General features: G+C 56.7%; 1 protein-coding gene across 2 annotated transcripts in view; it reads left to right on the top strand.

Annotated features, from left to right (window-relative positions):
- The window catches only part of Igf2bp1 (insulin like growth factor 2 mRNA binding protein 1), a 43,799-nt gene extending 31,582 nt beyond the window's left edge, over positions 1-12,217 (top strand). The window contains exons 8-15 of one of the 2 annotated variants that reach the window (XM_003467049.4): positions 1,055-1,177; positions 1,697-1,832; positions 2,931-3,053; positions 4,032-4,148; positions 4,419-4,493; positions 4,995-5,126; positions 5,388-5,501; positions 6,383-12,217. In XM_003467049.4, the coding sequence (XP_003467097.3) occupies positions 1,055-1,177; positions 1,697-1,832; positions 2,931-3,053; positions 4,032-4,148; positions 4,419-4,493; positions 4,995-5,126; positions 5,388-5,501; positions 6,383-6,475 (913 nt within the window). In that variant the 3' untranslated portion in view covers positions 6,476-12,217. Of the gene's footprint in view, positions 1-1,054; positions 1,178-1,696; positions 1,833-2,930; positions 3,054-4,028; positions 4,149-4,418; positions 4,494-4,994; positions 5,127-5,387; positions 5,502-6,382 lie in introns of both variants that reach the window. The other variant, XM_063251399.1, reaches the window with a different exon arrangement.
- The last annotated feature ends 635 nt before the right edge of the window (positions 12,218-12,852 follow it).

Genomic DNA, 12,852 nt, shown 5'->3' with positions numbered 1-12,852 from the left:
AAGCAAAAAACAAATCACAATCACAACAAAATCACAGCAGAAGGGAAAAGGGGGGACAGAAAAAGCCCACTTTCAAGCTTGCCTCTGCCAGCCCCAGGGGACCTGGAGACAGAGCCCCATCCCAGCTGGTCTCAGCCTGCATGTTCGGGCCAGGACCAGGCCCCGAGCCCTGCCCTGTGAGCCTGGCCGGAGCTGGAAGGGGCTCTGAGCTCTGACCTCAGCCTGCCCGTCTCCAGGACGGCTCCAGGCCACCTGCCGTCCGTCTCATGCAGGAGGACAGAGGCCTCAGCCCTCACTGCCAGCCAGCACAAACTTTCCCGTCAGCTGACGCCCGTGCATGGTGCCATGGCAGGGGCGGCACGGGGTGGGGGGAGGGGAGCGATATGGTTTTTACTATAATGGAATTTTTCTGGTATGGGGAATCGAACTCAGGACCTTGCATTTGCCAGGCAAGCACTGCGCTGCTGAGCTGACCCCCAGACTATTAGGGATTTTTAAATATTTTGAGACCAGGCCCAGGCTAGCCTTGAGCTTGGGACAGTACTCGAAGTATTTGGCCATCTGGGTGTACATGTACACAATACCTTAGCAGTATCTTTCAGCAAGAAAAACACTGAAGAGTGAAGACCCAACAAAGTTAACGAGGTAGAATGAAAATCTGCTCCAAATACTTGTTTCTGAGGCAAAGGCACCTCACACCTGTTCGGTTAAGAAACCCATCCTCACAAGACAGAACCGTTTTTTAAGTGGGCCCTGGAACACATAGCTGCTGGCCGAAGTCCACACTATTGAGCGGTCTGGCTCTGCACTTCAGGCTGGCTGGGGTCCTCCTTCCTCAGGCTCCCACACTGGAAGCCTGCCCTTGGCGGGGCTGTGATAACGCGTACCCAGCCTGTTGGCACCGCTGTTGTTCAGACAGAGTGGGGACCCCAGCCTGGGGCCCCTCGCTGGTTTTTGTGTGCAACACTTTGGTCCTGGAAGTCAGAGGTGGCTTGGTCGCTGGGCCCCCGTGACCACCGTCCAAGGCGCTCTGATTACCCCGTGTCTTCCGCAGGGCTGACGAGGTACCCCTGAAGATCCTGGCCCACAATAACTTTGTAGGGCGTCTCATTGGCAAGGAGGGGCGCAACCTGAAGAAGGTGGAGCAGGACACGGACACGAAGATCACCATCTCCTCGTGAGGCTCCCGGGGTCCCTGCAGGGGGTGGCGCTTGGGGTGGGTGCTTTGTCCTCAACTAGGAGCCGGGGCTGCAAGTCCTTGGGCACCTAAGGGCCAGGTCAGCTCCTGGCAGTGCTGTGCCCTGTCAGTCTTGAGTGGGCACAGTAACCCTAACAAAGCAGCAGATGATGGCCTTGCACCTTGGGGATGCTGGCTGCCTCAGCCTCCTGCCCCACGTGATCGGTGCCCATCGCTTGTCACAGTGGCTTCATGTAGATGTGCTCAATGGTTGCCCTGGCAACCACCTGGCATCCCCAAATTTAGTGGCACGGAGAGTAATTCGCCAGCAGTTAGGTAGTTCAGGCTGAGGTGGAAGGATGGCTGCAAATTCAAGGTTGCCTGGACCACATAGCCAGGCCCTGTCCCCAAAGGCTGACAGACAGAAGCGAGGTGGTCTGGAGATCAGCTGGTCAGCCCGCAGTGGCCTCTGGGCCTGGGCAGTGTTGGTGACACCCCTGTACCTCTGTCTCCTGCCAGGCTGCAGGACCTCACGCTCTACAACCCTGAGAGGACCATCACTGTGAAGGGCGCCATCGAGAACTGCTGCCGGGCCGAGCAGGAGATCATGAAGAAGGTCCGGGAGGCCTACGAGAACGACGTGGCCGCCATGAGTGTGAGTCTCGTCCCTCTGCTGCCCTCCCTGGGTGACGGGCAGGCAGGACTGCCGCAGCGCCACCTGCAAGCTCTGGGCAGATTTGGGCACCGACAAGGACTCGGTCCTTACACAAACCTCAGGCCCTGTGGCTTGGGGAGGGAAGTGACCCCGGGGTTTGCAGGTAGGAGGGAGAGCTCCCGTTGTCTTGGTCTTCACGGTGAGGGGCCGTTTCTAACAAGCAAAGGAATAGGAGCTGTGGGCTGGGGATTTAGCTCAGCGGCATAAGCACCTGCCTTGCAAGCAGGCAGTCGTGAGTTCGATCCCTGGTACCAATAAAAAAAACGAAAAAGACAAAACAAAAAAAAACAAAACAAACAAACAAAAAAAATTTCAGAAAAAAAAAAAAAAAAGGAATAGGAGCTGTACCAGAACTGTCACCTGGGCAGCTAACAGAAGCTGTGGTGTGCTGGCTGGGGACAGGGTGGGGTTCACAGCCCATGTTCCCTCCGGGGCCTGTGGGTGGCCCTGGGTTGCAGGTTCACTTCGTCAGTGACAAAAGCCCCAAACTGATACCCTCACAGGACCACACTGAGTTCTGGCCAGGCTCCATACTTATCATTGGAGTGAGTTCGTTCTTTCTTTCTTTGGTTCGTTTATTAGTTCGTTCGTTCGTTTTTTTGGGACAGGGTCTCACCATGTAGTCAGGCTGACCTTGAGCTCAGTATGTAGCCTGGGCTGATCTCAAACTCCAGAGGAGCCTCCTATCTGCACCTCCTGAGTGCTTGGGCCTTTGGTTTTTGGCTTTGGTCTCGTGAAACAGGGTCTTGTTCTGTAGTTGAGTGTGGCCTGAGCTCACTGTGTAGGCCAGGCTGGCTTTGAACCTGTGATCCTCCTGCCTCAGCCTCCCACATGCTCCACCACACTGGCTCCAAGTGTCTGTAAAAGTGGGGAAACCACAGGCTGGGCAGGCTCTTGTGCCCGAGCATGTTCTCCTTGCATGTGGCACCCCCTCCAGGGGGCTCACCCTGCTTGCTTAGCCAGTGCCACACATGAAGTCCCAGCCCTGCCCAGATGAGCTGACCGTGATCCTGACCTGTCCCTCCCCTCTCTTCGCAGCTTCAGTCCCACCTCATCCCCGGTCTCAACCTGGCCGCCGTGGGGCTCTTCCCGGCCTCGTCCAGTGCCGTCCCACCGCCCCCCAGCAGCGTCACCGGGGCTGCTCCCTACAGCTCCTTCATGGTAGGTGGGGATCCCATCCCAGGTGGCCCCCTAAAGAGGTCCCTTTTCCCGTCCTCCTCGAGGTCTGGGAAGTTTATATTTGCAATCCCATGGAAGCGTTGTTGGAATTCTAGTGAGTTAATTCCAATCTACCACCCCCTAAGCAACCCACGGAGAGTAAAAGGACACTAGGACATATTTATAGCACGGGCAGCTGAGGGGTCCTAAGTCTGGCCCAGGTGAGGGTTCAGGGAACGAAGGCCTTGACCCAGGCCCCACCCCAGAGTTTATTAGTTTGTGGAGAAGGGAGTGGCTGGGGGATGGGTAACTGGGAGGATGGCGGAAATGACATGAGTACCCCGGCTGGGGGAGCTGGGAGGTCTGGAAGCACCTCGAGCATTATGCAGAGAAGGCCGAGCAGAAAGGCCGGGCTGCAGAGCATCTGGTATGAGGAGGCCGGGGCTTCAGTTCTGATGTGTTCTACCTCGGGCGCTGGCTGTGCCAGCCTGCTGGGCTGAACCTTTTGGAGAGACACTGTGGTGGGGAAAACGGACTGATGTCTGCCTTTGAAGATCAACCCCAGTACCTCAGCCAGCCCCGTTTAGATTGCTCAGAGCCCTTTGAAAGGAAAGGAAATGACCCAGCCAGCTCTGTACCGGGTACGGGGAGACAGGGCCGGGCCAAGTTTAATCAAAGTGGAGGTGACTGCTTTGTATTCAAGGAGAGGGCTCCCCCCACCCCACCCCCGCTCCTGGTGGTCTCCACAGCTTTCCTTAGGGACCCCAGCTGCCGCAGGAGTCTCTGTTGCCCAGGGAGAGGAAGTGAGTTTCAGGGGCCTCCAGAGGCTGCTGGAAGCTGCACGACTTGCCTGGCCACCGCCTCTCCCCCTTGACCTAGTTGGGCTCACAGTATCCTCTGGCCGCCCGGGGTGGCAGGTGGGGCTGGGGCCATGGGTCCTCAATTGTCCCCTGGTAGTAAGGTGCCCCTGTCCCGCAGCAGGCCCCGGAGCAGGAGATGGTACAGGTGTTCATCCCCGCCCAGGCTGTGGGCGCCATCATCGGCAAGAAGGGGCAGCACATCAAGCAGCTGTCCCGCTTCGCCAGCGCCTCCATCAAGGTACCGGGTCCCCCGAGGCTTCTGCGGGCCTGGAGGGGTTTACTCCTCCAAGTAGGGTCTCCTCTTCCCCTGGCCTCGTGGTGTTTTTGCTTTCCACCTTGCTGGATTCTCTGTGAGTGCGTCCAGGGCTTCCAGCTGGGTGGGCGCCATGTGGGTGTCAGCTCCAGCCTGCTGCCCTATGACATTCTGGGCACCCAAGCGCCTCACCAGGTTGGGGAGGGGCAGGAAGCCTGGGAAAATGTCCGTCTGTGACCCCCTGTTACCCTGCAGATTGCACCGCCAGAAACACCTGACTCCAAGGTTCGAATGGTCATCATCACTGGACCGCCAGAGGCACAGTTCAAGGTGACCTTCCCCACCCAGAAGGGTTGCAGCCACTTCTCTTAGCTGCCAAGGCCTCGTCATGCCTTTTCCAAAGGGTACACAACTCTCAGGAGTGGGCATGGTGCCCTTGAGCCCCGTGTTTCCTCCCCTTCAGTGCCTGCAGCTGCAAGAGGGCCGGGGTCAGGGAGGAAGTCAGGGTCCCTGCATTTGACGCCAAGCACTCTTGGGTTCTTAAACTTGAAGTCAGTTGTCACAACTCCTAGGCTTCACTAGGATTGGGCTGTGACAGCTTTCTGGCCCAGGAGAGGGTCGGACAAGGCTCCTCTCGGTCAGCTGGTCATTGCTGCTGCTTTGGGCTGACGTCCTGGGTCGGGTTAAATGGATGCCTGAATCATGATGTCCCCAAGTCTGCGCGATTACGGTGGGCAGGTGGTCACAGGTGTCCACCCTCTCAGGTTGGGGTCTCATCCCTCTGCCCACCACCCTGTTGGCCACCTGATTAATAAGCACCTGCTTTGCCAGGCTCAGGGAAGAATCTATGGCAAACTGAAAGAGGAGAACTTCTTTGGACCCAAGGAGGAAGTCAAGCTGGAGACCCACATACGGGTGCCGGCTTCTGCTGCCGGCCGGGTCATCGGCAAGGGAGGCAAAACGGTGAGCCCACGGGCCCAGCTGGAGGCCTCCTGCCCTGTCCTGGCTGCTGTGGGGCTCCCCAGTTGCTTCCAGCTTGCCCAGCTCAGCTTCTAGTTCTTCCACTGCTAGGCCTCTTCCCTTGAGGTCTGCCTGCCTGTGCCTGCTTTTTTCTTTGGGGGGGCAGCACTGTGGTTGGAATCCAGACCTCCTCACAAATGCCAGACAAGCCCTCTACACCTCACGCAGTCTGGGCAGTACCTGAGCTCCTCTGGTCACCCCTAGGTGAACGAGTTGCAGAATTTGACAGCGGCGGAGGTGGTGGTGCCGAGAGACCAGACCCCCGATGAGAACGACCAGGTCATTGTGAAGATCATCGGGCATTTCTATGCCAGCCAGGTACCCGTGGGCTGTCTGGGAGGAAGGCAGGCACAGGAGCAGAGGCAAAAAAGGCTCAGAAGGTCGCCATCAGCACCCTGAGTGTTGGGTTTTATTTTGTGATCTTTTTTTTTTTTTTTTTTTTTTTTGGTCCAGGGATCGAACTCACAGCCTTGTGCTTGCCAGGTGGGTACTTGTGCCCGGCAGGCCAAGTGCTGGGATTGCAGGCATGTGCCTCACTCTGGCTTGATTTGCCAAGTTTCACTGGGTTGCGTGACTGCTTATGGAACCGCAATGTTATCCTTACACATCGCCTTCCTGTTTGTCCCTCATTTATGCCCTTTATGCACTAGATGCATTATCCTGCACCCAGTCATGTTCATGGGATCATGATAACCATGGCAACGCCCTGTTTGCAGGTGTGATTCCTTTTGTCTTTTCCCAGCCTCTTCCCATTTTTTCCCCCTCCAGCTCCCTTCCTGAGAGCCGCCCAGACCTGCCCGGCACCAGGGCATATAGGGTGAGGCGAATCTCAGGTTCCAATTTTGCTGGACTCCAGCAGTTCGAGGACAGGGTGACTGCAATGAATGCAGTTCTAAAACTGGAGCTGGCCAGGTGCAGGAACCAGAACCCAGCTGTGTTCTACGGGAAGAATGAAGGGAGTAGGCCTGGGATTTATTTAGCTCAGTGACACAGGTGCCAGCCTGGCAAGCAGGAGGTTGTGAGTTCGATCCCCAGTTCCCAAAAGAAGAAAAGAGTAGGAAACCGGGTTCCCAGGCACCGAGTGCTTGCCACGGTGCTGTAGAGCCTCTGGAGCGGTGTGGGATGCAGTTCTTTTGGGGGAGGAAGCTCCCGTTTCGGGGTCTGTGACCTCCCCACCCGGCCTGTTCTTGCCGTCCTAGATGGCCCAGCGGAAGATCCGTGACATCCTGGCGCAAGTAAAGCAGCAGCACCAGAAGGGACAGAACAGCCAGGGACAGGCGCGGAGGAAGTGACCAGCACCTTCCCATGCCCCAGGCTGTGGGGCCGAACCCCAGAGCCCACTGTGCCCCCTGCAGGCCTGAGAAGGTGTGGGAATCGGGGACCCCGGGGCCTTTGGGAGATCAGGTTTGCCCACCCACCTGACACAGCTGCTCCGTGAGGAACCTGATCCCTGGCTCCTCAGAGCCCTGGCCAAGCAGCCCAGGCTGCTCACCCCTCGGCATCACCGCAGAAACCAGCTCAGGGAGCTTTTAAACGTGGATTGTTGCAGGAAGTTCTCCGCCCCACCCCCAAGAAGGTGGGATTAGGGCCCATGGGGACGAGAAATAAAATTTCCTTCAGGTTTTTAAAAACCTCCAAGGATGGTTTGTTTCTTGACCCTAAAGTCTCTCCAGTTTTCTTCCCCCTACTTGGTACCTCCAGTCTCACGTTGGGGTGCCCCTGCCTCCTATATTTGCTCTGTTTTATCTTAACTGCTACAAAAAAAAAAAAAAAAATCAGAGCTAAGTAGAGCGGTGTGGCACGGCTATAGCACCAGGTCCTCAGAGACCGGTCCTGCTCTGGAGCCTAAATCCAGTCTTTCCCGTGGGAACTGCAGGGAATAAACAGGGAGGGAAGCCGGGCGTGGTGGCGCACGCCTGTCCTCCCAGCAGCACTCAGGAGGCTGAGGCAGGAGGTTCGCTTTGAGTTTGAGGAGCCTGATAAAGCAAGCCCCTGTATCTCAAACGACAAAACAAAAGCAAATTAAAGAGAGGGGAGAAATGGGGAGAAAGATGAATTAAATTACATGGCAATCCACGTTTAAAAGAAGTGCCCGTGGGCTGGGTTTATAGCTCAGTGGCCCAGCACTGCCTAGCGTGTGCGAGGTTTTGATTCCCAGCACCACAGACAGAGAAAGAGCGCCCTGTGGGCTGGCCCGGTCCCCAAAGCCACTGTTCTTGAGAGTAAAATCTGGCCCAGTGTGTTGGGGCCTCCCCGCTGCGCGCTTCCCTTGAGCCCTGGGGGTCCCACGTGGTGTCCAGAGGAGGTATTGGGTGGCACTGAATGCCTGGCAGGGTGGGTGGGCTCCCTGCCGTCCCTGGCTCCCCTCGTTCTCAGGAGGATTTTATATTTTTCTAGAGTCTATTTTAATGATTGGATGTGAGCACTGGGAAGGGACCTGACTCCCCTTGAGAGAGCCTCAGGCCCGAGGCCGAGTCCAGTGGCCCAGAGGAGCCCTGGCTCCAGCCCACGCCCTGCCGCAGGAAGGGCTGGTGGGGGGATGTCGGGGTCCCGCTATCCACCACAGCACTGTCTCCCACGGGGGTTGTGGCTGGCTGGGGGGACACTCTGCCCACCCCTGACCTCCCACTCCAGCCAAGGCCCAGCGCCTGGCCAATTCGGTCTGTGGGAGAGAACTGACTTGTGTGTTTTAACCCTAGAGGAGATGATGGCACTGATGGCTTGTGGCTCCGAGAATTCCTGTCATGGTGGGAGGTGCGCCTGGAACGGAATTCTGAGTGCAGGGCGCTGGGGCGGGTAGAGGGGAAAAGATTCACAGATCCATTCACCAGGCAGAGCCTGTGGGAGCGCAGCCCTGCACAGGGCAGGAGCTGCCTGCCACGAGGTCCCCGGCCTCTGTGACTGTCAATGCATCTTACCAGGTGATGCACTTTAGCTACCCTGGACACAGCTGTGGAGCAGCCGGGAGGGTGGAGGGCTCCCCCTCCTGACCCACCGACACTGCAGAGTGACCCTGGAGAGACTACCGAAGTGACATGGGGTGGTGGGTGTCAGGCAGTGCTGTGTGAAGTGAAACTACCTCAAGGTGTGAATTACCTCAGCAATTGTCCCCTTTTCCTTCCCCTCGTCCCTGTTTCTTCTTTCTTTTTTTTTTTTTTTTTTAATTATTTTTGATTTTTTTTTTCTTTTTCGTTGCGGCTTGCTGATATTTTATATATAAAAAAAAGAAAAGCAGAGCAAAAAAAAAAAAAAGCGGATAGTCTTGAATATTTTATTTTTTTAATGAAAAGAAAAAAATGAGAAAGTTATGTTTCAGAATTTCTTATGCTGTGAGCCAGTCTGTCACCTGTTAGGACAGGAGGGGCCCGCTGGGCAGGGTGGTGGCTGGGGACGGACCCGGGGCTTCGAGTGTGGGGCTTTTCTGGGCTCTGTCTCTGGCTTTGGACCCCAAACCAATGGGCCGGCCCTCGGGTTCCCCTCCCCCTCTTGGCCGATGGCACCCTGGCCTCGAATGGCACCCGGCCAGTCTGCCCTCCAGGGGGTGCCATTGTGATATTTTAAAATAGTGCCTCCGTTTTACCGAGGAGAGAAATAGCTACAAAACACACCCTTTCAAAAAGCAAAACAAAAACACAATACCCTGTGCCTCTCTGTCTTAAAAAACTAGGGGAGCCGATATCCCATGCACAGGAGGAAGATGAGGCTGCCTCTCCTTGGGGTTCCCTGGGCCCGTGTCCGCCTGGCCATTGCCAGGCTTGTCCTGTGGATTCTGGTTTCGGTGTCTTTGCCCGTACTGTCTCGCTCTCAGTGTGGGTGCGCTTGGGGCCTCACTGCCCCCAGCTCCTTGTCATCTGGAGATCCATTGAGCTTCTGGGCGTGGATTCCCATTTAGACGCAGGACCGGAGAGGAGAGGAGGGCATGGACAGCCGTGTCTGCCCGTGGGCAGTGCCACCTCTGTCCTGTGACATCCTGTGGTGGCCCCAGAACTGGAGAAAGCACCTCAGGGTGATGTGCAGCTCCCCTGTCCCAGCCATGGAAAGGGTCTCCTGGCTGCTTTCCGGCTCTGGCTCTATGCTTTGTCCCCAAATGAAGCAGAGAATGTTCAGACTTTTGGCCGTTTAGTGATTTAAAGTGGATTTTCAGCAGCAAGCGTCCTTTGATATCCGATTCAAACGATCATCAGGAAAAACAAAACGAAAAAGCCCACAGTATCCGCAATGTGATTGTTGCAGTGTTAGGTTCCCGGGGGGCCTGCACCCTCCCCGAAGGGGCCACCACGCGTGACCCCCCATCCCCCCCAGGGGACCATCCCGTCCCCCACTGCCCAATGGGATAGTCACTCATGGACCACCAGTGCCTCGAGCTGGCGAGAACGTGTTAAGCCTGGGACCCTTTCCTTTAACTCGTGCAGCCCCCAGAGACCTGGATGGGGTGGGCGCAGGACCCAGAGCCTCCTGGGAGCCCCAGGCTCGCTGGGCAGGGAGTAGTGCCCACCGCAGCCGGCCCAGGTTTGCCAGCGACTGGCTGATTGGCAAGCAGGCTGCAGGGACAGGGTTGACGATGGCTTAGGTGGCGCAGGAAGGAGGGAGAGCTGTCTGGGTGCAGGTGCTCCTGTGACCCGCGGGGCCAGGTCTTAGGGCGCCCCCGCCCGAGTCCTAAAGCCCTGGGTGGGGGGAGGCGGACAGGTCTAAGGTATGCGCATGCGCATTGCGCTTGCGTGATTGTGAAAGGACCATCTTTTTAGAATCGATTTTGTAAAACTCTTGGAAACACAGAAAAAAGCCGAACAGTTTGGTTCACTGACTGTGAAGCTGCATCTGCCAGTTGCACCCCAGTGGCTTTAACCCCTCGAGGGGCCTGGCTGGGGTGGGGTCCCCGGAGGACGGGAGCCCACCTCTCCCAGATCCAGCAGTCTTTTCACGCCTTGTTTCTTACGCCTCGGCATTGGCAGTAACACCCCGGGGCGCGGGGCGCAGGAGGGAGCCCTCGGGGGCCCAGTGTCCACGTGTCCACCGTGCCAAAGACAGAGGCCGACAGTCTTCTGCCACCTCTCCCGAGGTGGGGGTGGACCGGGTCACCGGCTCTGTTGCACTTTGGTGAAGTGGGGAGACCTCCTGGGCCCCAGCTCCTCCTGGGGTCCGGACTCCTGTCCCCTGCCGAGGCGGCACCACAGGGTTCCCTTCAGGCCTGGCAGACTGGCCTTGAGGAGGGGCCTCTCCAGGGTGCCTTCCCCTCCTCGGGGCCCAGATCCCCTCTGCCAACCCGGGAGCCAGGTGCCACCAACTACCTCACGGAGCACGGGGTGCCCCGCCTCCACCCCGCTTCCTTCGGGGTGGGGGGCAGGGGAGGTCTCCTTTCCCCCCACTGCCCCTGGGCAGGTGCTAGTGGCTTTGCCACTCCAACTATGCGAATGTTTGCTTGCTTGGAGCCCAGTGGACCCCAGACTGCACAGCCGGGGGGGGGGGGGCACAAAAAGACCGAAGAGAAACCCCCACCAGCCAAGGGACACAAAAGCCATTTACCTCCGGTACTCCGTGGTGTAGATGCAGGGCCCAGTGGGATTCAGATGTACAGAACCCGGGACTGGGCTCTCCCGGGGCAGGGGCTCATGACCCGAGCTGGGTGTCCCTCGCCTGGTGGGCACCCTGCCTGATAGGGTGGGGTCCGGACTGACTTAGACAAAGGAGATTTTGTTTTTCTTTCCCGAAATTGAGTGGCAGGAGGCTCCTCGCAGGGGCCCGGGCAGCCCCAGGAGCAGGATCCAGAGTAGGAGCGTGTTAGCTACCTCAGTCCTCACGGTGAGCTCGGACAGCCGAGGGCTGGGACTCGGGTCCCAGCCGAGAGGAGCCAGTCGTGGCTCGTGCCACAAAAGGCCTGTCCTGGGGACCCACAGGCCTGCCAGGGCCCCCCCCCTGCCTCATTTCACCCCCCTGCCTAGCACCCTTCTCTGGCCTTCTGCGCCTGGCGGTGGGCAGTGACCTCAGCCCAGTCCCCTCCTGATGGTCCTCCCAGGAGACCTGAGCAGGATCCTCTGCCCTGGGAGAGCCGAGGGTCCCAGACTCGCCCAGGCCTGCTTTGTAGTTGGGGAGCCCCTCCCCTCCCTCTAATGGACCTCCTCATAGATCCCCATTTTCACGTTTGTTTTTTTATCTACCTCTTAGCAAAACAATAGAGTTAGGTAGTGGCAAAACATCACTTGCTTAGGTTAGAGGGGGGAAAGGATTTCTTTTTCCAAAGGAAAAAAAAAATACCTTAAAAATACTTTCCAAAAAACTTTTTAAAAAAACCAAAAAAAAATGTTTTTTTGTTTTTTTTAATTTTTTTGAGCGGGAAACATTTTGCAGTGACCGCTGGACTGTTTTCATTTCCTAAACTTCTCTGTTGTTATTTTTGTGTTTTTTCCCCCCGTGAATAAGTTTTGCTCTTTGGCTGTTTTCACTTACCAAGCTAGCTAGGAACAGGTGCAGTCATGTGATTGCAGGGTCCCCACCCCAGGCAGGACCAGAGGTGTGTGTGTGTGTGTGTGTGTGTGTGTGTGTGTGTGTGTGTGTGTGTGTGTGTGAGAGAGAGAGAGAGAGAGAGGTAAGCTGTAAAATCCTTACTGTATCCCTGTGGGGGTGCATGGGGGGACCCTTTGGGACATTTTCCTGCAAAATCCTGTGTAAGCCACTGCCAGTAAAGGCACCTGAAACGGATTTTTATCCGCACCTCCTCCTGTCAGCCGGAATGAGTCGTCAGCTATTCGGGTCCCTGGATCCAGAAATCTGTTTCTTAGGAATGGGAATAGGGGGCGGGGCTGGGGCTCCTAGGACTTGTGACTGTTTTTCTAAAAACCCAGCTCTACCTTGTTCTGTGACAGTGACCCTGAACCTTGTACTGTACCAGACACCTGCCGGCCATGCCACCCCGGCTGGATTGTACCTCCTGCCCTTGTGACTGTGCTGTATTCCGGGGTGGGGGGTGAGCGCTCCTGTTTTCTTCCCATAAACAAGTTCATTCCGCTGTTTCAGTTGCAAAATAAAAGGAAACTTCTAGGAACACCTCAGTGTGTGTGTGTGTGTCTCAGGGAAGGATGGGGGCACGTCCAGGAGCTGAGATGTTCACACCCTCGGGTCAATCTCAGCACCGGAGCTCTGGGTACCAGCAAAACCAAGTGGGCTAGAACTCGTGTAACGTTTCTGAGCTGGGTGTGGTGGTGCACGCCTGTAATCACAGCTCTCAGGAGGCTGAGGCAGGAAGATCACTGCAAGGTTGATACGAATGTGGGCTGCGTAGTCCTATTTCTTCATCTACAACCCAGGTAAATGCAGGCAGTTGTGCTTGTATGTGAGGTCACTCAGGATCATCCTTGGTGATTGGTTGTCACCTCCTGCCATGGCCAGCGATAAACTGTGCGTAGTGATGTCAGAAATGGTCAGTGGAGGACATGGTAGCCATCCCAAGCTGTCTCAGGTTGGCGACATTGCTGGCAGCCATGTGAGTGTCCATCTGACATCCATGCCAGATCCAGAGTCTCCCTGTTGCTGGGAATGGGACCCCCATGCCTTGATCATTGCCCTTACCCAGGGCCCAGCTTCTTTGTTTGTTTTGAAGCAGGGTCTTGTTAGGTAACCCAGCCTGGCCTCGAACTTGGGGTGATCCTCCTGTCTCAGCCTCCCAGAGCTGTGA

Source organism: Cavia porcellus, unplaced genomic scaffold (genome assembly GCF_034190915.1).
Source record: "Cavia porcellus strain 051 isolate PalLab524CR breed Dunkin Hartley unplaced genomic scaffold, mCavPor4.1 scaffold_6, whole genome shotgun sequence".
NCBI lineage: Eukaryota > Metazoa > Chordata > Mammalia > Rodentia > Caviidae > Cavia > Cavia porcellus.
The sequence above is the reverse complement of the archived record's forward strand: the minus strand, read 5'-3'. Positions and strand labels throughout refer to the sequence as shown.